The sequence below is a fragment of the Chiroxiphia lanceolata genome, chromosome 21, assembly GCF_009829145.1.
Source record: "Chiroxiphia lanceolata isolate bChiLan1 chromosome 21, bChiLan1.pri, whole genome shotgun sequence".
NCBI lineage: Eukaryota > Metazoa > Chordata > Aves > Passeriformes > Pipridae > Chiroxiphia > Chiroxiphia lanceolata.
The window spans coordinates 11,247,901-11,268,207 of NC_045657.1; the positions used below are offsets into that span (position 1 = coordinate 11,247,901).

The 20,307-nt window shown below is 57.2% G+C and overlaps 1 protein-coding gene across 1 annotated transcript in view; it reads left to right on the forward strand.

Moving 5' to 3' along the window:
* The window catches only part of EXD3 (exonuclease 3'-5' domain containing 3), a 301,394-nt gene that overhangs the window by 269,555 nt on the left and 11,532 nt on the right, over positions 1-20,307 (forward strand). Inside the window, 1 exon segment of the mRNA XM_032708164.1 lies at positions 18,109-18,202. Within this exon segment, the coding sequence (XP_032564055.1) occupies positions 18,109-18,202 (94 nt within the window).

The following is a 20,307-nucleotide window of genomic DNA, read 5'->3' on the forward strand; positions in this document are numbered from 1 at the left end:
GAAGGGAAGGGAAGGGAAGGGAAGGTTTGGGAAGGGAAGGGAAGGGAAGGTTTGGGAAGGGAAGGGAAGGGAAGGTTTGGGAAGGTTTGGGAAGGGAAGGGAAGGGAAGGGAAGGGAAGGGAAGGGAAGGGAAGGGAAGGGAAGGGAAGGGAAGGGAAGGGAAGGGAAGGGAAGGGAAGGGAAGGGAAGGGAAGGGAAGGGAAGGGAAGGGAAGGGAAGGGAAGGGAAGGGAAGGGAAGGGAAGGGAAGGGAAGGGAAGGGAAGGGAAGGGAAGGGAAGGGAAGGGAAGGGAAGGGAAGGGAAGGGAAGGGAAGGGAAGGGAAGGGAAGGGAAGGGAAGGGAAGGTTTGGGAAGGGAAGGGAAGGGAAGGGAAGGTTTGGGAAGGGAAGGGAAGGGAAGGTTTGGGAAGGGAAGGGAAGGTTTGGGAAGGGAAGGGAAGGGAAGGGAAGGGAAGGGAAGGGAAGGGAAGGGAAGGGAAGGGAAGGGAAGGGAAGGGAAGGGAAGGGAAGGGAAGGGAAGGGAAGGGAAGGTTTGGGAAGGGAAGGGAAGGGAAGGGAAGGGAAGGGAAGGGAAGGGAAGGGAAGGGAAGGGAAGGGAAGGGAAGGGAAGGGAAGGGAAGGGAAGGGAAGGGAAGGGAAGGGAAGGGAAGGGAAGGGAGGGGAAGGTTTGGGAAGGGAAGGGAAGGGAAGGGAAGGGAAGGGAAGGGAAGGGAAGGGAAGGGAAGGGAAGGGAAGGGAAGGGAAGGGAAGGGAAGGGAAGGGAAGGGAAGGGAAGGGAAGGGAAGGTTTGGGAAGGGAAGGGAAGGGAAGGGAAGGGAAGGGAAGGGTTGGGAAGGGAAGGGAAGGGAAGGGAAGGTTTGGGAAGGGAAGGGAAGGGAAGGGAAGGGAAGGTTGGGAAGGGAAGGGAAGGGAAGGTTTGGGAAGGAAGGGAAGGTTTGGGAAGGTTTGGGAAGGGAAGGGAAGGGAAGGTTTGGGAAGGGAAGGGAAGGGAAGGGAAGGGAAGGGAAGGGAAGGGAAGGAAGGGAAGGGAAGGGAAGGGAAGGGAAGGGAAGGGAAGGAAGGGAAGGGAAGGGAAGGGAAGGGAAGGGAAGGGAAGGGAAGGGAAGGGAAGGGAAGGGAAGGGAAGGGAAGGGAAGGGAAGGGAAGGGAAGGGAAGGGAAGGGAAGGGAAGGGAAGGGAAGGTTTGGGAAGGGAAGGGAAGGGAAGGGAAGGTTTGGGAAGGGAAGGGAAGGGAAGGGAAGGGAAGGGAAGGGAAGGGAAGGGAAGGGAAGGGAAGGGAAGGGAAGGGAAGGTAAGGTTTGGGAAGGGAAGGGAAGGGAAGGGAAGGGAAGGGAAGGGAAGGGAAGGGAAGGGAAGGGAAGGGAAGGGAAGGGAAGGGAAGGGAAGGGAAGGGAAGGGAAGGGAAGGTTTGGGAAGGGAAGGGAAGGGAAGGGAAGGGAAGGGAAGGGAAGGGAAGGGAAGGTTTGGGAAGGGAAGGGAAGGTTTGGGAAGGGAAGGGAAGGGAAGGGAAGGGAAGGGAAGGGAAGGGAAGGGAAGGGAAGGGAAGGGAAGGTTTGGGAAGGGAAGGGAAGGGAAGGGAAGGGAAGGGAAGGGAAGGGAAGGGAAGGGAAGGGAAGGGAAGGGAAGGGAAGGGAAGGGAAGGGAAGGGAAGGGAAGGGAAGGGAAGGGAAGGGAAGGGAAGGAAGGGAAGGGAAGGGAAGGGAAGGGAAGGGAAGGGAAGGGAAGGGAAGGGAAGGGAAGGGAAGGGAAGGGAAGGGAAGGGAAGGGAAGGTTTGGGAAGGGAAGGTTTGGGAAGGGAGGGAAGGGAAGGGAAGGGAAGGGAAGGGAAGGGAAGGGAAGGGAAGGGAAGGGAAGGGAAGGGAAGGGAAGGGAAGGGAAGGGAAGGGAAGGGAAGGGAAGGGAAGGGAAGGGAAGGGAAGGGAAGGGAAGTGGAAGGGAAGGGAAGGGAAGGGAAGGGAAGGGAAGGGAAGGTTTGGGAAGGTTTGGGAAGGGAAGGGAAGGTTTGGGAAGGTTTGGGAAGGTTTGGGAAGGTTTGGGAAGGTTTGGGAAGGTTTGGGAAGGGAAGGGAAGGGAAGGGAAGGGAAGGGAAGGGAAGGGAAGGGAAGGGAAGGGAAGGGAAGGGAAGGGAAGGGAAGGGAAGGTTTGGGAAGGGAAGGGAAGGGAAGGGAAGGGAAGGGAAGGGAAGGGAAGGGAAGGGAAGGGAAGGGAAGGGAAGGGAAGGGAAGGGAAGGGAAGGGAAGGGAAGGGAAGGGAAGGGAAGGGAAGGGAAGGGAAGGGAAGGGAAGGGAAGGGAAGGGAAGGGAAGGGAAGGGAAGGGAAGGGAAGGGAAGGGAAGGGAAGGGAAGGAAGGGAAGGGAAGGGAAGGGAAGGTTTGGGAAGGGAAGGGAAGGGAAGGTTTGGGAAGGGAAGGGAAGGGAAGGTTTGGGAAGGGAAGGTTTGGGAAGGGAAGGGAAGGGAAGGGAAGGGAAGGGAAGGGAAGGGAAGGGAAGGTTTGGGAAGGGAAGGGAAGGGAAGGGAAGGGAAGGGAAGGGAAGGGAAGGGAAGGGAAGGGAAGGGAAGGGAAGGGAAGGGAAGGGAAGGGAAGGGAAGGGAAGGGAAGGGAAGGGAAGGGAAGGGAAGGGAAGGGAAGGGAAGGGAAGGGAAGGGAAGGGAAGGGAAGGGAAGGGAAGGGAAGGGAAGGGAAGGGAAGGGAAGGGAAGGGAAGGTTTGGGAAGGGAAGGGAAGGGAAGGTTTGGGAAGGGAAGGGAAGGGAAGGGAAGGGAAGGGAAGGGAAGGTTTGGGAAGGTTTGGGAAGGGAAGGGAAGGTTTGGGAAGGGAAGAGAAGGTTTGGGAAGGGAAGGGAAGGGAAGGGAAGGGAAGGGAAGGGAAGGGAAGGGAAGGGAAGGGAAGGGAAGGTTTGGGAAGGGAAGGTTTGGGAAGGTTTGGGAAGGGAAGGTTTGGGAAGGGAAGGTTTGGGAAGGGAAGGTTTGGGAAGGTTTGGGAAGGTTTGGGAAGGTTTGGGAAGGGAAGGGAAGGGAAGGGAAGGGAAGGGAAGGGAAGGGAAGGGAAGGGAAGGGAAGGGAAGGGAAGGGAAGGGAAGGGAAGGGAAGGGAAGGGAAGGGAAGGGAAGGGAAGGGAAGGGAAGGGAAGGGAAGGGAAGGGAAGGGAAGGGAAGGGAAGGGAAGGGAAGGGAAGGGAAGGGAAGGGAAGGGAAGGGAAGGGAAGGGAAGGGAAGGGAAGGGAAGGGAAGGGAAGGGAAGGGAAGGGAAGGGAAGGGAAGGGAAGGGAAGGGAAGGGAAGGGAAGGGAAGGGAAGGTTTGGGAAGGGAAGGTTTGGGAAGGGAAGGTTTGGGAAGGGAAGGGAAGGGAAGGGAAGGGAAGGGAAGGGAAGGGAAGGGAAGGGAAGGGAAGGGAAGGGAAGGGAAGGGAAGGGAAGGGAAGGGAAGGGAAGGGAAGGGAAGGGAAGGGAAGGGAAGGGAAGGGAAGGGAAGGGAAGGGAAGGGAAGGGAAGGGAAGGGAAGGGAAGGGAAGGGAAGGGAAGGGAAGGGAAGGGAAGGGAAGGGAAGGGAAGGGAAGGGAAGGTTCTCAGCCCTGCCTAGCTTGTGGAGGCAGCGAGGTGGCAGGACAGGATCACCCTGTCGATCACCCCCTGGGCACCTAGTGGGCACTGGGGAGCACAGCTGCCGCCCCAAGGAAGCTTGGGTGGAATGCAAGGAATGGAGCACACGCCTTTCTCCCCTGACTTCACCTCCCCAAATTGCCCATCAGCATTTTCTACTCACCGGTATTTTTTCTGCAGGTTGAAATTACAGTTTTGGCATCACTCACCTGCCCACATCCTGCCCATCAGCAAAAGGGCAAACCCATGTTTTGTGGGGCAGATCCCTCTTCCTGTCATGTAACCCAGCTTTGCCTCCTCCAGTTGGCCACTGAAACAGTAGAGGGCAACTCTCTTGGGTCCAGCAGGAGCCTAAAATAATGCCACATCTGTACATTATTGCCCCTTTTTACCTTTTTTGTGTGTTGACCTGACCACAGTGACCCCACATGTCACCGACACACTGGGCTCACGTTAGCATATCTGGGAGCTGTCAGTCTGGGAACATGGGGAATAGGTGCCCTAGGTCTCCTGGGGTTTGTTGTTGCTCAGGCACAGCAGCTCTTTCCCCACACTGCTCCTGGGACTTTCCTCTTGTGAGTCCCAGGTTGCAGCTCATGTGGCCTTTCTGAGACTGTTGAGGGAGCTTTTTGGAGAAGTTCTAGAAGAGCTGGTGTTTTTCCTCAGGCTGAGGTGCAGATGGCTGTTCTCAAAGGAGTTGGTGGTCCCTGTGGGGCCTTCTGTGCTGGGAATGCTGCCCTCCATTCCTGCTCCATTTCCCAGGCAGCTTCCCCAGCCCCCATGGCCCTGTGAGATGTGCAGGATCTGCACCAAAAGCAACTGTCTCCCAACAGCCCTGGCCTGAGCTGATGCAGGTGAGAGTGTGGGATTCTTGAGCTCTTCATGAGGATGAGGACAATTCTCAATTCACAGCAGGGAGGACTCGAGTTAGATCTTGAGCTGCAAGGACAGCAGAGCCCGGGGAGGCTGGAGGTCTCCACTGGCAAAGGCTCTTAGGAACGGTGGAGGGGCAGGCACTGATCTCTGTTCTCTAGTGACCAGCAACAGGCTCAGGGGAAGCTTTGTCAGGGGAGGTTTAGGCTGGCTGTTGGCAAAAGATTCTTCCCCCAGAGGGTGGTGGGGCACTGACCAGGCTCCCCAGGGCAGTGGGCACAGCCCCAAGGCTGCCAGAGCTCCAGGAGCGTTTGGACAATGCTCTCAGGGGTAGGGTGGGATTGTTGGAGTGTCCCGGTCAGGGCTGGGAGTTGGACTTGATGATGCTTATGGGTCCCTTCCAGCTCAGGATATTCTGAATTCCATGATACTGTGAACTGATGGCTCACAGGTGGCTCTGCTCCTGACCTGGGGCCTCCGGTGACCTGGTGGTCTTTCACATCTGGAACATCTAGGCAGATACTGCCTCCATAGGGTTTCCCTGGGCACTGCTGAACCCTGTTGGGGCTGGAACCAAGGAAAGAAGTGCTGAGGGTCTGCAAGGATGACAGAGAGCAGCCCTAATGCCACAGTGAGGGACAGTGAGGCTGAGCCATAGCTTCTGCAGAGGGGCAGTGCCCAACCCCAGGCTGGGGGCCTGCATGGGCTGGAGATGTCCATGATGTGTGCTGAACCTGCAAGAGCACCCACCGCTCTGGGGCATGTGTCAGCTCTGCTCGTGTGAGGGAAGGATCTGACACTTTTGGGCTGTGGCCCCAGCACTCTCCCCAGCATCCTGGGGGCTGAACATGGGTTTGGAGAGGCTGGAGTCTGCATTTGGAGGGGCTTTGGAAGCTGCAGGGCTGCCAGCCAGGACATGATCAGGCTTACTCGGCACTGGCAGTGGCTTCTCCCATCAGGAGTAGCTGCACATTTCTTCTTGCCAGTGAGCGACAATGAAAAACTGCCAGGAGAGACCCAGGGGACAGTGCAGTGGGAAAGGCGCATGGGACATCAAGGGTCCTGGGGAGAAGTGAATCCAGCAGGTCCAGACTGTGGCACAGAGGGGTGGCTGCTGGCTCCTGGAACACCTGAGTGAGACACTGGGCAAAGAAACCCACCATAGCGCGAGGCCAGAAGGCAGGGGCTGCCCACACCTGCTGAGTGCTCCTCCTCCTCCTCACCTGCCCTTGGGCAGCCTGTGAGCAGCCCCCCTGCCTCCTGTCCACAACCCCAGGGCCACAGGAGTCCTTGGCTCAGGGATGTCCCCATCAGGGCTAGTGGCCAGTGCCAGGATGGCACGGTCCGTGGTACCTTCTGAGCCCCAGCTTGTTCCCAGAGCCCCCCTTGGCCAAGGATAGGGTTCTGCAGCCCTTTCCTAACCTATCAGAGTGGGATCTGCCCTTCCCGCCTGTCTCCCCCACTCCCCTCTTTGTGCCCAGGCAGTGAGAGCTTTTGGAGCAGCCCCACATTCACGGGGACCACCCCAAGCCAAGAATCAGTGGCAGACACTGCTTGAGGCCAGGATAAATCAGTGGCCCATGTTCTGGGGACACTATCTGGCCACAACCTATGGCCTCAGCAGTGAAGGTTGGGCTGGGGAGCCAAACACCTCCTCCAGCACCAGTGGCACAGCCAGTCTGCCTGGAGGCTGTGGGGTGCTGCAGCGGGATCATAAAATCAGAAGATGGTTTGGGTTGGAAGGGACCTTAAAGCTCATCTCATTTCACCCCTCTGCCATGGGCAGGGATACCTTCCACTATCCTATGTTGCTCCAAACCCTGTCCAGCCTGTCCTGGAACACTTCCAGGGATTGGGCAGCCACAGCCTCTCTGAGCAACCTGCTCACAGCAGCCTGCTGGGAACCATCACCACCTCAGTGGGTTCAGGGTCCTGGGTGCACAATCTGGTGTCAAACATGTCCAGGGTATGATCTGTCACACACCACATGGAGCAGAGAGGCAGGATGGAAACCCCTGGGGCAGCAGGAGCCCTGCTGGAGGTTTGTTCCCCACTGTCCCCAGCATTGTCCCCTTCTGTGCTGCAAAATGTCCCATCTGCTTACAGCCATTGTCCCTCCACATGCAGGTGGATTTGCTGCTGCCTGAGCCCTGCAGGGCTGCACCTGCAGGGCTGGAATGGGAGTTTTGGACTGTCTTGTGATGGGACAGCCTGGAGCTGAGGGATCTCCACCGAGATGCTGCTCCTTGTCTCGTCACTGCTACTGTCCCTGCTCATGGTGGTGTTTGAAGTAGGGCTGAGCAGAAGCAAAGGGCATAGGTTTGGCATTGCCCTTACAGGGCTGCTGGAAGGCTGCTGCCAGCTCAACCTCTCCCCAGAAGTAAAACAATTGGTGCAAACCCTTTGGCTGGGGGAGGGGGGAGGGGAAGAATGGTTCAAAAGGACTGGATGGATCATTCCAAGTTCAAGAGAAGAAGGTTGTGAAGGATGACTTCAGGACTTGGAAGGGGCCAAAGAGAGAAGTGGCTTCTTTGCAGGGTTGCTGTGATGAGCTCTGACAAGGGTTGTGCCAAAAGTGATGGAGGAAAAATATCTGGCTAGAAATACCTCTCAAGGCAGAAAGGCAGAACAGGAAGGAAAGGAGAGGGCAGGGAAGGGCTTGGTGGTGAATACATGTTGAAGTGAGATGACCAGGCTGGAGGTGATAGGAGTGGGTCTGGTCAGAGTGGGGTGGCCAGACTGGAGGTGGATGATGCTGCCCAGTGAGAGGAGCAGCCACCCTGCAGGGCACCCTCCAAAGCACAGTGAGACATCCCCTTGCCTGCCCCACACAGTCATCCTGTGCTGCACCCTGCCAGGTATTTGGGTGATGTGGGGCCCTGTGGGTGCAGGTTCAGAGCCAACACCCCAGATGAAGCCTCAAGAGTGTGTCAAAGCAGAAAAATGTTCAGGAAACAGCTTTGGCCTCCTTCTCTGGCTCCTCCCTGAGCCAGGCCAGGTCGCAGTGCAGGCAGGTGGCTGCCTCCTCACCAGGCAGCTGCCCCAGCCCTGCCAGGGTGAGCAGGGAGGAATTTGTGGGGCACTGTGAACTGTTTGGCTCATGGCAGGTTGGGTCAGGCTGGCAGGGAGCCCTGACTGCTCCCGCACAGCGGGTACTGCAGGGATGGATCCCACTCAGCCTTCCAGGAGGCTGGGGCCTGTCCCCGGAGTGGGGACCCTGTGGGAGCAGCTCTGGGTGCAGTCAGGCTCATCTGCAGAAACAGGGCTGGAGGGAATTCAAATCCTCAGGCACAGGGAAGTCCCAGCAGCTCATGGTGGTGGGTTTGATTTTAGCAGTGCTTAAGATTCTGCTTCAAAATGAAACTCTCTGGTCCTCCCAGCTGTGGGGAGTGCAACCCCCTGGCACATCCCAACTGTTGCTACACAGCCAAGGGGATGGATCCAGAACCCATGTCTATGGCCAAGGCAGGAGACAAGCCACTGAACCATGATGTAACTGGTTTATCCATCTGGACTTTCCCCATTCCAAAGCCGAGGGTTTGCCTGCCAGGAGGTGCTGCCCAGAGGGACAGTGAGCAACCCACAGTGGGAGCTGGGGGGGTGAGGAGCTGGCCAAGCTGGCAGCAGCAATGCCACTTCCCTGACGGGCACCTCTCTGGGACCTGCCTCCCACCAGCCCGGGGGAGCCTCGCTGGCAGTTCAGCCCAGCTCTGCAGCCCTTTGGGGGTGAGCTCTGCCTGTGGATGAGCCCTGTCTGGGGATAGGCTCAGCCTAAGGATGACCCCATTTGGAGAGTAAGCTCAGCCTGGAGATGATCCCATTTTGGGGGTGAGCTCAGCCTGCGGATCCTCTCATCCTGAGGCTGAGCTCAGTTTGGGATCAACCCATCCCAAGGGTGAGCTCAGCTTAGAGATGAGCCCATCCTGGGAGTAAACCCTGCCTGGAAGTGAGCCCAGCCTGAGGGTGAGCCCACATTGGGGTGAACCCAGCCTGGGAGCTAATCTCAAAGTGTGGATTAATCCCAGCCTGAGGTCTAATCCCATTTTCAGGTCTAATCTCAGACCAGTTGCTGAGCCCAGCCTGGGTGCTGAGCCCAGATGAGTTAAACCAGGGAGCTGAGCCCAGTTCTGGTGCTAAACCCAGCCCAGCCCCGCCTGGGTGTTGAGCCCTACCAGCCCCAGAGCTGGAGTGAGCTGCTGGTCCTGGCTATTCCTCCCTGGGGGTGTGTGCCAGCCCGGCTCAGCACACCAGGATTAGGGGTCCCCCACCCTCGGAAAGGGGCACCGTGCCCCGGGCAGCGCAGCCGCATAATGCCCGGCTTGTTCTGCACTGGGAGCGGGAGCCTCCCGCCCCTCCTCCAGCGTTCCCAGCCTATTCTACCTTATGTGTAGGAACTGGTTTTTCTTCCTGGGCCATTGTTTCCGCTGGATTGGGTAGATTGCTCCAGGCCTCGCTCAGATTTCCTTTCCCACGCTTTTTTTTTTTTTTAATATTCCCGTTTTCTGCCCCTCCTGTTCTCGCCCCAGTTAAAGCAGCAGGCGCTGCCTGCCGGGGTGGGGGGTTCACCTCCTGCCGGCTGTGCCCTCTTGCTCGCTGTCATTGTCCAGGACGATGGAGCAGGCTCCAAAACCATGTCCCCTCGCCGGGGAGCCAGCTTTCATATCAGTAAGGGCAGTCTCTGGTGCAGCCCCACATCCTCAGCACTGGCTCCTGCAGAGCACTCAGTGGGTCAGGGGCAGCAGGGGTGATCCCAGGTGAGGAGCATCCTACTCCCCTGGCACAGATTTAAGGCCAGGCTTGAGAAGAGACCCCAGCGCCTGGCAGCTGACCTGGGTGGCCTGGTGACAGTGTGAGAGGGCTATTCTGCGGCTCCAAGGATTAACTGTGATATGAGTGTGTTCCCAGCCCCTAAGCAGCTGGAGGCGAGGGGAGCCTGGTCTGCAGAGCTGCTCCCAGCTCCTTCCCTCCTGCCACACCACACTATGAGCCAGGCAGGATGTCCCGGTGCCTCAGGTGATGCTGTCCTCTACCCGGAGGTCTGGCATGCTGACAGGGAAGGGCAGATAGTGCTCGGATGGTATCTGGCTCCAGCTGGGGAAGGCAGTGGTCCCCTGGGGGCCTCTGTATAGCACCCCGGGCAGACTTGGGTTCCCAGATAAAAATAGAAGCTGAAACATGAGCTCAGCTTCCCCGGTTCTGCCTCTACCCTCACCCCCACATCCCCTTGGGCTGCTGCACTGGCCCAGGGCACGAGCCCAGGGCATCCACAGGGCTTCCCAGGGAAGGCAGAGGAGGGGCAACGGGATGCCTGGGGACCAGATGGCCATGGAGGAGCAGAGGCAGGCAACCACCTGGCCAAGGGTGGCCTCAGCCACTTGTACAGGGCTGAAGACTATTCTGGGGAAAAGCAGAGAGCTGAGGGCACAGATTCCAGCCAAGCACAGGTCTGAGGGCTAAGCATGGGGCAGGGGGAGAAACCCCTGACATACATTACACAGCTGGTCCCAGGACCTCAACTGCCAGGGAAAGTCAGAAGGAGTGGGAATAAGGGTAGCTGTTGGTTTAATATGGAATAAAGACAATTTCCTAAAGCTTGTTCAGCCCCAGGAGCCAAGGATGGAGACCCCAGCACAACTGGGAGAAGGTGCAGCAGCAGAGCTGAGGCTTCATGTGCTGTGCTGGGGACACTGGGGATTCGTGGGACCTGGGTCAGGCAGGAACCCAGCTTACAGCATGGCCAGCGAGCACCTGAGTGAAGAAGAGCAGTGCCTGGCTGTTAATGACCTGAGCGTGGGCTCCTCTGTGAGGAGAAAAGCTTCATCCCTTTGCAGTTTCCAAGACTCTGACTCTCACAGGCAGAAAGTGTATTTCCATGACCTTTTCCATTTCTGGTGCTAAAACATGATGCTCCTGAAGGTCTGGGGTAGCTTGGTAGCCAGAATTCCACCTGTGTTTTAGTTTTGGGGTGAGACTCTTTTGAATATGAGCTGGCAGGAGGTGGCCCTTTGCTCTGTTTCCAGTGCTGGATGATGCCAGAGCTTGGGTTGGGTTGTTTTCTCCAGCCCTCAGGTTCATCAGCCTCCAGCATCCTCTGTCCAAGAGCTGAGCTCTCACCTCCAACTGGATAAAACAAAGTAGCTTGATAAAGAGGAGCAGCAATGAGCTGCATTGCAGGGAGCTGGGCCAGTTAACCCTTCTCCTGCTGCGACACAGGCTCCCTTGGGATGGCTCAGGAGCAGACTGGAGCAGGAGGTGTGTGCCCTGGAGAAGCACAGCACAGCCTTGCACGCTCAGGAGGGGTTAACCCTCACCCCAGGGTTAGATATAAAGCACATTTATAAGGCAGGAAGGTGCTGGCATAGGGCTGGAGGAGCAGAGGCACCACAGTCAAGAGGGTGGGAAGAGACAGTTCACACCCTGGCCCCGGCAGCTCCTGGCACAGAGCTCACCCTAAAGCCAAGGCTTCAGGGATGCTGTGTAACCTTGTTATGAGGCAGTTATTACTGGTTTGGCTTCGTTATTTAACTTGCTGTGAGCGCTGGGAGCCTGTCCCAGAGCAGTATCCGGCTGCGCTGGGTGCTGTATAAACAGGGCTCGCGGCTACAGTGAAGGTTGCGTCAAGGGTGCTTTGGCAGCTTCAGCGTTTTGGAGGGGCTCAGCCCCCATCTCAGCAGCTCACAGCCCAGCTGGGAGGCAAAATGAGCAAGTGAGACTTGAGATGACTGAGAGGCAGCTGGAGGGATCCGCCGGGGGATGTGTGTGGTGGGAGGGAGATTGAGCATCATTTTTTTTCCCCTGGGAAATTCAGCTTTGCATGTGGGTTTAGATGCAATGTCAGGTGAGATTCTCATCACTGCAAAGGCCTTGAGGTACTGAAAAGGGCTTTCAGTGTCACTGACTACCCACGGCAGTGATGGCAAGGCGGTGGCGGGATGGGGTTTGTGGTTGGGGACCTGCAGCGTCTGCACTTGAGGGAGCACATGTGCGAAAACCAGAGATCACACAGCCTGGGCCCATCCCTTGCCAGATGCCAAGCCCGCTCTGACAGCCTCCACATGTTATCCAGGGATGTGCTTGTGCTTCCTCTCCTCTCTTCCCATCCCTGCCCTTCTCCAGGGGAGCTGATGGACAGCCCCCCACAACCCAAAAGTTGTATCTTTGTTCAGAGCAACTGCAAACTGGGAGGTGACAAGAAGCCAGTGGGAGCTGGAGTGTCCTGAAAGGGAGCCAGTGGGAGCTGGGGTGTCCCAGTGAGGAGCCAGTAGGAGCTGGAGTACCCATGGAGCCTCTGGGGCTCCATCACCCTGACCTTCTGCTCTCACTATCTCCCCTGTCAGAGGAGCTCCACTAATCTGCCCGTTTCAACCTGTGGTTGGTGCTCCCAGACAAGCAAGGCCATTGTAGCTGTCAGGTGAGCCTTTCCCAGAGCTTATGCAAATGATACTAATTAAAGGCATTCTTATCTGTTCGATTTCCCACACCTTTTGCCTTGAGGGGGATAGAAAACTTCATGTTTTAATTCCGTATTTCGTGGCAGTTGGAAGGACTGCCTAGGGAAAGCGTTGGGAAATGCAGCAGGTCACTCCTGATGAGAAGAATCGGCTTATGCAAGTGTTGAAACACTTTATTATGCATGAGAAACCTTCCAGAAACGGATGACTAATAGCAAAGCGGGAGCAGAGAAAGCAGTGGGAACGCAGTACCAGGCTGGCATGGGATCCATGTCATTTTACCAGCTTAGCAGGGTTGGGCTAGGTCAGCACTTGCCTAAGAGACCTCTCAGAGTACCTGGCTGACAATGAGGGAAGTGATGTTAATGATTCAATAAACAGAGCCCTTCCCTCTTTGTGAACCAAAGTGCCCCTGGATGATGCCAGGATCCCACCAGCAGCTCTGTTTCTACCGGTAGCATGTTACTGAGTTCAGATGGCCATAAAAATCCCAGTGCTGGATGTGCAGGCAGGTCTGGTGGAGGATACCCAAGGTGAATTGGGAGCATCAAGGTGCAAGGTGATGTGGGAGCATCACGGTCCACCTCCCAGCATGTCTCTCACCACGCTGCTGGCAGACAGGGCTGCCCTGGTGCTGGTGGTCTCTAAAGGCTGTTGTGTACACTGAGAGCCTTTGCTCCCTTGAAGGACCAGACTAACACACCCGAGCGTCTCCTGTGCTGCTGCAGTGAGTTTGCTGGTATGCAAGGGCAGACATGGAACCACTTGCAGCAGAACAGGTGCAGCAGTATCTACCTTTATGATTCCCAGGTACCGGTAATCAGAAGATCAGTGAGAAAAGCTCTTGGCATAAAGGGAAAGGAAACAGCCCAGCCAGTTGCTCTCTGAAAATCCCCTTGGAGGGATGACTGCCCCCAGGGCTACACCCAGAGGTGGCCTTTGCACCCAGAGGGTGTGAGGAAGCTCCAGGGGGTTGAATTGCTGAGTTTCTGCTCTTTATGCAAGGACCTTGAAGGTGCTACAGGGCAGAGTGTTGTTGGAGGAAGAGGAGAGTGTCTGAAGGTCAAAGCTGTGTGTGCAGAGAGGAGAAGCTGGAAATGCTTGGGAAAAGTGTGAGAAAATAGACACATGGGCAGATGAGCACGATCAGTTCCAGACCTGTGCTTGGCATCTGCTAAGTTGTTACCTGGTTTTCTTTCACTGCCCTTCCCACCACCTCCCACCTTTCTAGGCACTCACTGTTTTGGATGGTAGGCAGGAGGTCTGCAGAGGCAGATCCATCTACCCATGACTCCAGGGCTTGGAAGCTGCTTGTGGGCAGTCTGTGCTGAGCCTGGGCATCCTGCAATCTGGGGATGTTTCTAGTCTCGATAAGTCCCTGCAAGAAATTCTTGGATGCTCAAGGGCTGTGCTTTCACAACCAAACTGAGAGTTGCAATGGAGGAGTGGCCCTTTCACCAGATGATATCCATCTCAGAGAGGGAGAAAGAAGAGAGGGTAGGCGGTGAGTAGGAAAAGAGATATCACTGCAGGTGGCTGTTGAGTAGTCCTGTGATATGGCGAGCAGAAGACGCCCAAGGAATTGTCCTGACATGAGCTGCCCTGAGTTGCCCCGAAGAGTTCACACCAGGCACTGTTGTCCTTTAAGGGAGGTTTGATACACTGAGGATTTCCCAAGTCAGGAGCTCTCCAGGCAGAGGGTTGTGTCTCACTGGTAAAACCCTTGCCAAGGAGATCCCTTGGTGACATTGGCCTATGACGTTTGTCAGCAGAGAAGGAGGAAGGAGCCCTCAGGCCCAGGGGCCATTTCAGGGATGGCTCCTCTGGGCAGAGCTCAGCATCACCAACTTCAGCTCAGCATCAGAGAACTTTGGAGATGCATCTTTCAGGGATATCAGAGGAAGGAGCAAAACTGACTCCAGTGCTGTCTGAACTGCTCATGTTCCACATGTTTTGGGTACCAGCCTATGGATGTCCACCTGAGCTCACAGGCCCGGCTTCAGCCAAGCTCACATTGGCTCCTGTGGCCCTTTTGGGTCCCAGAAGGTTTGGCTCCTGTTATGTACTTGAGTTTTCTCTGAGCTTCTCAGCTCAGAGAAAGAGGATGGGATGCTGAGATGGCTCCAGAACTCCAGGCTGAAGCATCCAGTCCCTCGAGTCCTGGGAGTTTCGTGCATCACTGCTGGTGAAATCCCCACCCAGGAGGGCTGGGAGAGGCAGGGATCATCCTAAACAAAAACAAGGTGCCGGCTGGGCTGCCAGCATTGCAAAAGGACATCTCACCTGCCTCGTCCTCCTCAGCGGCACAGGCAGGGAGAACCTCACTGCGGGGTGGCTCAGGCTGCTGGGACTGCTGACAAACACCTTGCTGGGCTCAGGGACCACAGATCCACACCAGCTCTCCTGCTGTGACACCACCACAATCCCAGTCCAATGACATCACTCCTTCTAATCCCCATATCAGAGCTCTTAGTGGCGACAGCACAGAGCAGGCTGGGCTGTAGTGTCCCTCTGGATGCTGGCCCAAAGTCCTAGGGCAGGAGCACGTGGATGTGGGGGGGATGGTGCACCACACTGGGGTGCAGCACCTTGGTCAAGATGAACAGACTGGCACAGGGAGAGGGGACAATAGTGAGGGGCTTCAGTAGGGACCACAGCTTCATCTGGGACGAGTTGCACCTACTCCTCTTCCTTGCCGTGGACACGGCAAGCAGAGCCCGGGGAGGCAGGGGAGGTGTCACTGCCGTGCTCCTCTGCCCAGGGAACTTGAATTCGGCACCAGCCTCGCCGCCTCTCCTGCTGAGGGGGTCGGAGCGGGGCCGTGCTCGCCTGGCCGCGCTCACGCGAGCCGAGCAGGGCACAGCGCTGCCCGGGCAGGGGCTGATTCACACGGGGCACTGGGGGCCGGGTGCCGTGGGAAAGCGCGCCCGCCAGGGCTCCCGAGCGCCGGGATTGCTTCAGCGGGGGTGCAGCCAAGACCCATTTCACAGAGGGCAGAGCAGATCTCGACTGGGATTTACCAGTGACTAAGCATGTGCTGGCACGGGCTGCCCCAGCGTGAGAAAGGCAGGGCTGCTCCTCCTCCGAGGTGTGCCTGCTGCTGCTGCCCCGGGAGCACCGCCCCGGGGGCACCGGGCACCCACCACGGCAGGGGCACCAGGGGCACCGGACACCCTGTTGTGCCTCAGGGCCACTGGTGTCAGTGGACCGGGCAGCGTTCTGAGTTCGGGGGGGGCTGCAGCCCTCCGGCCTCTCCGTCCCAAGCTGGACTCAACCCTTGCTTTGCCCACGGCCCAGCACCTACACTGGCCATATGGCCAGGCAGGATGGTGTGAGCAGAGCACTTGGCATTCAGCCTGCTCAGCACATCGTCCCCAGGGCAGGGCTGGGGCATGGGCAGAAGCTGCCACCCCCACCCTAAGCCAGGTACAGAGGCTGGGGGGACCCTGAGATGTTGCAGAGAAGCCGAACCCTTCTCTGTCAGGTCATGGCCCTTGCTCACAGCAATTGCACCCTCAGCCAGTGTTCTGAGGTGCCACCAGCTCCTGCTGACTCACCTCATGAAGATTTTTGGAGGCCACAACTAATCCTGCCATGGGAGATGTGTGGAAACCAAACCTTCCTGAGGAGGAACAGCCATCTCTTCCCCACAGAGAGGCTCCCCACTTCCCTACCCTGAAAACAAAAGAGACACACAAAAAACTTGCTCCACGTTCCCATGTCATGACATGGAGACACAAAAGGCTGTGGGGAACTGTGTCCCTAGGCAGGAGCCAGGCATCAAGCCTGATGCCACTACTGGTCCCTGCAAGGCCAGGTGGGGAGATAGGAAGAGGAGCTCAGCCCAGCCTATGGAGATGGCAGACTGCCCCACTCCCTTCATCTCTTTTGGCTCATTTTGGCAAGACATTAAAAAAAATTAACTGCAATTTTTTTATTACAGCTAATTGGTGTTGCTGCTAAGTGGCTTATCTGGCTCCTGAGCTCACCCCGTGTTTTTGGGAAGCTGAGGAGGGTGAAGGCCCAGAGGCTGGGAGATGGTGTGGGGCTGGAGCCTGGCAGCGAGGGCCTGGCAGCCCTGGCAGGGGGGGGGAATGCCAGGCTACCCCTGGGCTGCCAGGTGTCTCTGGTCCAGGAGGTGGGCTGCCCCTAGTTCACAACAGTAATGAATTTTAGAGAAGCAGAGAAATTTGTCTGAGATCACTGTGCACCCAAGTGTGAGCCAGGAGCCCATGCCTGGTACGCTGGCACTGCTGCTCAAACGCCTGACAGGCTCCAAGCTGCCAGGGCTGGGCATCCTGGGGGATTTGGTGTGTGTGACAGGGTAGAGGAGCCTCTGCATGTCCTTGCCAGGCAGGGAGGGCTGGGGAGGAGGGTGCTGTTTGCCCTTGGGCCCCTGCTGTACCATCCTGGCTGGCAGCTCCATGGCCAGGTGGTTTGGGAGCTCTCTGAGAGCTTCTCACTCCCCAGTGCTGCCACCATGCCCAGGATGTGCTATCCCACACCTCTCTAGGCTCAATGCCCCTCTCTGGCATGCAGCCCCCTCCCCATTGTCACTATCATGACCAACGAGGCCAGCACATGACCCCAGGAGCTGCCCACCACCTCTACCTGCCTACTGCAATCCCACAGGTCCCTGTGAGCCACACAAGGGTTTGGGTGCCTGTCAGGGGGTGACACTGTGGCTCCAGGTCCAGCCCATGCAGGCTGGGATGTCCTCAAGCCTCAAAGGGACCACCTGTCCCACAGCATCAGCACTGACTCCACCACTGAAGGTGACAGGGACTGGAACACGACTCTGGTGGCAGCATCATTAGGGTCTGTCCCATGGCTGTAGGTGACAACTGTCCTAAAGAGACAACTGTCTCTCTTTCCCTGCTCATCCTTGGATCTCTCTGTGCTCCTCTTCCCTATTTCTGAGCCATCTTTCAGGATGGGTCTGGCCCAGCTGATGATTTGCTGGGCTGGAGCAGCAGGACCCTGGGGACCCAAGCCAGGCATGCTTTATGGCCAAAAGGATGCGGAGCATGTGCTGGTTTTGTGGAGGCTGCCAGTGGGAATCACCTCCTGATGCAGGGCAGAGCTGGGATATGGTGGCGAGTTTGTTTCCAAACAAAACATCCTGCCCCCATTGTCCTGCAGGCAGCTGTGTGGGAGCAGGGGCATCACTGCCCCGCGCACTGAACCCGGTGCTGCTCCAGTTGCGAATCAGCAGAGCCGCTGCCGGCCCGTGCCGGGGCCCGCTTGGAAGCTGGAAAAACCTTTCTGGTTTCAACAGGCTCTGGAGCAAAGCCCCAGGCAGGGAACCGATTTGTTCTGGTCAGCAAAGCTGCGCACCTCTCTCCTGGCTTGCCTTGAGTGCAGCTTGCTGGGAATACTCTGCCAGCAAAAAACAGCCCCTAAAAACAAACAGCTGATGAAAGGAGTTTTGGCACATCCCAGCATCCAGCTCCTGGCCCAGCAGGGATGGAAGAGGAGAGGGAAAGTGTCAGGGAGCTGGCTGCGATGCTCCCGGGGAGATTTAGCTGATCACTCTGGGTGAGTGTGTTTGGCTGCACCCTGTGCTCAGCCCAAGGCACTGTCTGTGGGTGCTCCTCAGCAGTGGGATTTGGAGAGCTCCTTGGAGTCCAGCACCCAGCACGTCCAGGCACTCAGAGACCTCTCTGGGTACCTTTTGGCAAACCAAAGGTGGGGTAGAAAATGTGACTCAGTGCTCACAGTGCTGCAGCAGAGCCAGGCTGAGCCCAGCATGGAGCCAGCCAAGAGTCCAGCGTGTCTCAGGGTCCACAGCTATCCTCCCCATCTTCTGTCGGACAAGTGAGAACAAATCTTGAAGCCATAGCCCAGACTTATGAGTGTCTGCTTGATGCTTTAAGGCAGCCTCAGTTGCTGGTGTTTATCTGGCCAGGGAGTAAGAGTGGGCAGCAGTACTCTCTGCCTGGCGCGGAGACGTGGCTGAGCACCATACAGGTGGAGTGGTTCTGGAGAGGAGGTTCCTGGGGCTTGTGCCTGCTGCCCCCTCTGTGCTCAGCAGGATAGGCCTTGCCCTGGTTTCCCCTGTAGAATATGATGGCAGCTGCCCAACCTGTGCTGGGGGTGCCCAGTGTGGATTTGTGCTCTGGGCAGGCAGGAGGTGCCTGGGGAGCACAGTTGCCATCTCACTGATCTCCACCTCTCTCTTCTCTCAGGTGTGCAACTGCAACAAGTATCTGAAGGTGTCCCGGGAGAGGATGAGGCAGCTGGTGGAGGGCAGCAGGCAGGTGTCGCAGGAGCCCAGTGCAGGTAAGCTGGGAGTGATGGTCTGACCCCAACCCCCTCCCTGTGCCCTTGCCTGGGACTCATTGCCCTGGGCAGAGCAGAACCATTCCCCTGGGGCTGGAGGTTTCTCAGAGGGCAATCAGGTCCCCTGCCACCAACCTGCCACTGAGTGCAGGCCCGCAGAGCTCTTCCAAGTCTGGTTCATGTCTCTACCCTTGCGGCCCTGTCCTGCCCCATGAGGCACGGGGTCGTGCATAGGATTGCCCAACCTGGGGGGTTGGTGACATGCAACAGTGGTTCAAGTGACAGCCTGAGGCCATCGCTACCTGAGCGTGTAAAACTCAGCCTGGGTGGTGAAATGCCTCCTGGCTGAGGCTGCTCAGGTGCCTTCCTTACCTGCCCAGTGCCTCTTAAACTAGGTCAGGCTGCAGTGAGGTGTGTCAGTGCTGCCTGCCCAGCCAGGCTCCAGTGGGCTCTGGGGAGGGCAGGCTCCTCCATGCGTGCCCTGAGCTGTGCTGACCCACACACACTGCTTCCCGGAGGGAGACACATTTTGGTGGCAAATGACACCCACCCCAGGGACACCAGAATGGGAACATGCCCCTGTTGCTTCTTCAACCCCGCCTGGGCTCTGGCACCAGCCATTGTGTGCAACCCTTGCCATGCTTCAATTTGCCCATCTGTTGACAGCAGAGAGCAGTGGGAAGCAGTGGGAAGCAGTGGCTGCTGGGGACTCCTGGCCAGCTGTGGCTTTGCTGGAAGCTGCATGTGTGCCTCTGGGGGTGAGGGACGTGGTGGGGCAGCTTTTCTCATGGTGCCAGCAGCTTGGGAGCGCTGCACCTCCCCAGAGGCTGGGACATCCTCCACAGTGGTTTCTCTGGTGAGGGCACTCACTGTGTGTGTACCCAGAGACCAGCTGGGCCAGTTCAGCCAGTTTTAGAGTATGGGAAATAGAAATGCTGTGGTTTGTGTTCAGTGTGTGAGTCGTTTCCCCTTCCCCATTCTGGATGGGGATGATGGAGCTGGGATAGTCTCACACAGCACTGTGGCTCCTCCACGCAGACTCTTCAGGGACCACCTTGCTCTAACCTTTATAAGCCCTCTGCAACACTCCATGTCCACATCAGGCCATGCAACCTCTTGCTGGGTCCTTGTGTCCCTGGGGGAACCTCATGAGGAAAGACCAAGCGAGCCCCCTGTGCTGGCCATGTCCGACATGACCTTATCAAGGAGCATCTTCCACCCTGGAGCAGTCAGGGAGAGGGACAGAAGGTGCCACAGCATCCCCAGAAGGTTGGTGGAGACATAAAATAAAAACCATGATTCCTGGGCAGGTGGGTACAGCGAAGCAGTGGCACCCACCAAAAGTGAAAAGCCCTGCGGGCTTGCCAACAGGGTCTGCTGTGCCCTGGGGCTCTTGCCACCCAGGGGTTTCCATTTCTATTTGGATTTTGCTCAGAGCTGCTGGGATGATGAACATCAGTGTGAGCTTGACTAGGTTGTCCCCAAATGTCCCACTTTGGGTCAAATTTTGTGAAAGAGAAGGCTGTGCTGACAATGTCCTGCTATCACATGGTAGGGACAGTGGTGGCAGTGGGACAGCCTGGGCAGCCACAGAAGACCATGAGGAAAATCTCAGTTGTTCCCTGATTTACTTTACATTTTCCTTCTGGAGGGGTTGGTGGCAGGGACCTGCTCTGCCCCCAGTTGTGGCTCAACACATGGCGTGGGGAGTTCAGCACCCACAGCCCACATCAGAACTGGCCCCTGTCCCCTGACTCCAACTTAGGCCATGTCATCTCCATCATGTCACTGCACATGGATTAACCCCCAGACCATGGCCAGGTACTGCTACTTGAAAGGTTAAGAAAATGCCTTTTCCCTGCTCCTGCTTCCAGGCAAAAAGGGATCCTCCTTTCATGGGGAAGAGCCTATGGGTGCTGGGGCGGATGGGTAATGGGGATAAATCCTGCAGGACCACCTCTCAACACAAGCCTACGGCTAGCTCAGATGCTCCAGAGTCCTGGGGTCCATCTGCAGCCAACCTCATGCCAGTGCTGCTCAGTTAGGCTCCTGGATTTTTATAACAGGGCTTCCAAATGAGGAACGGCCAATTATTCATCCTGTAA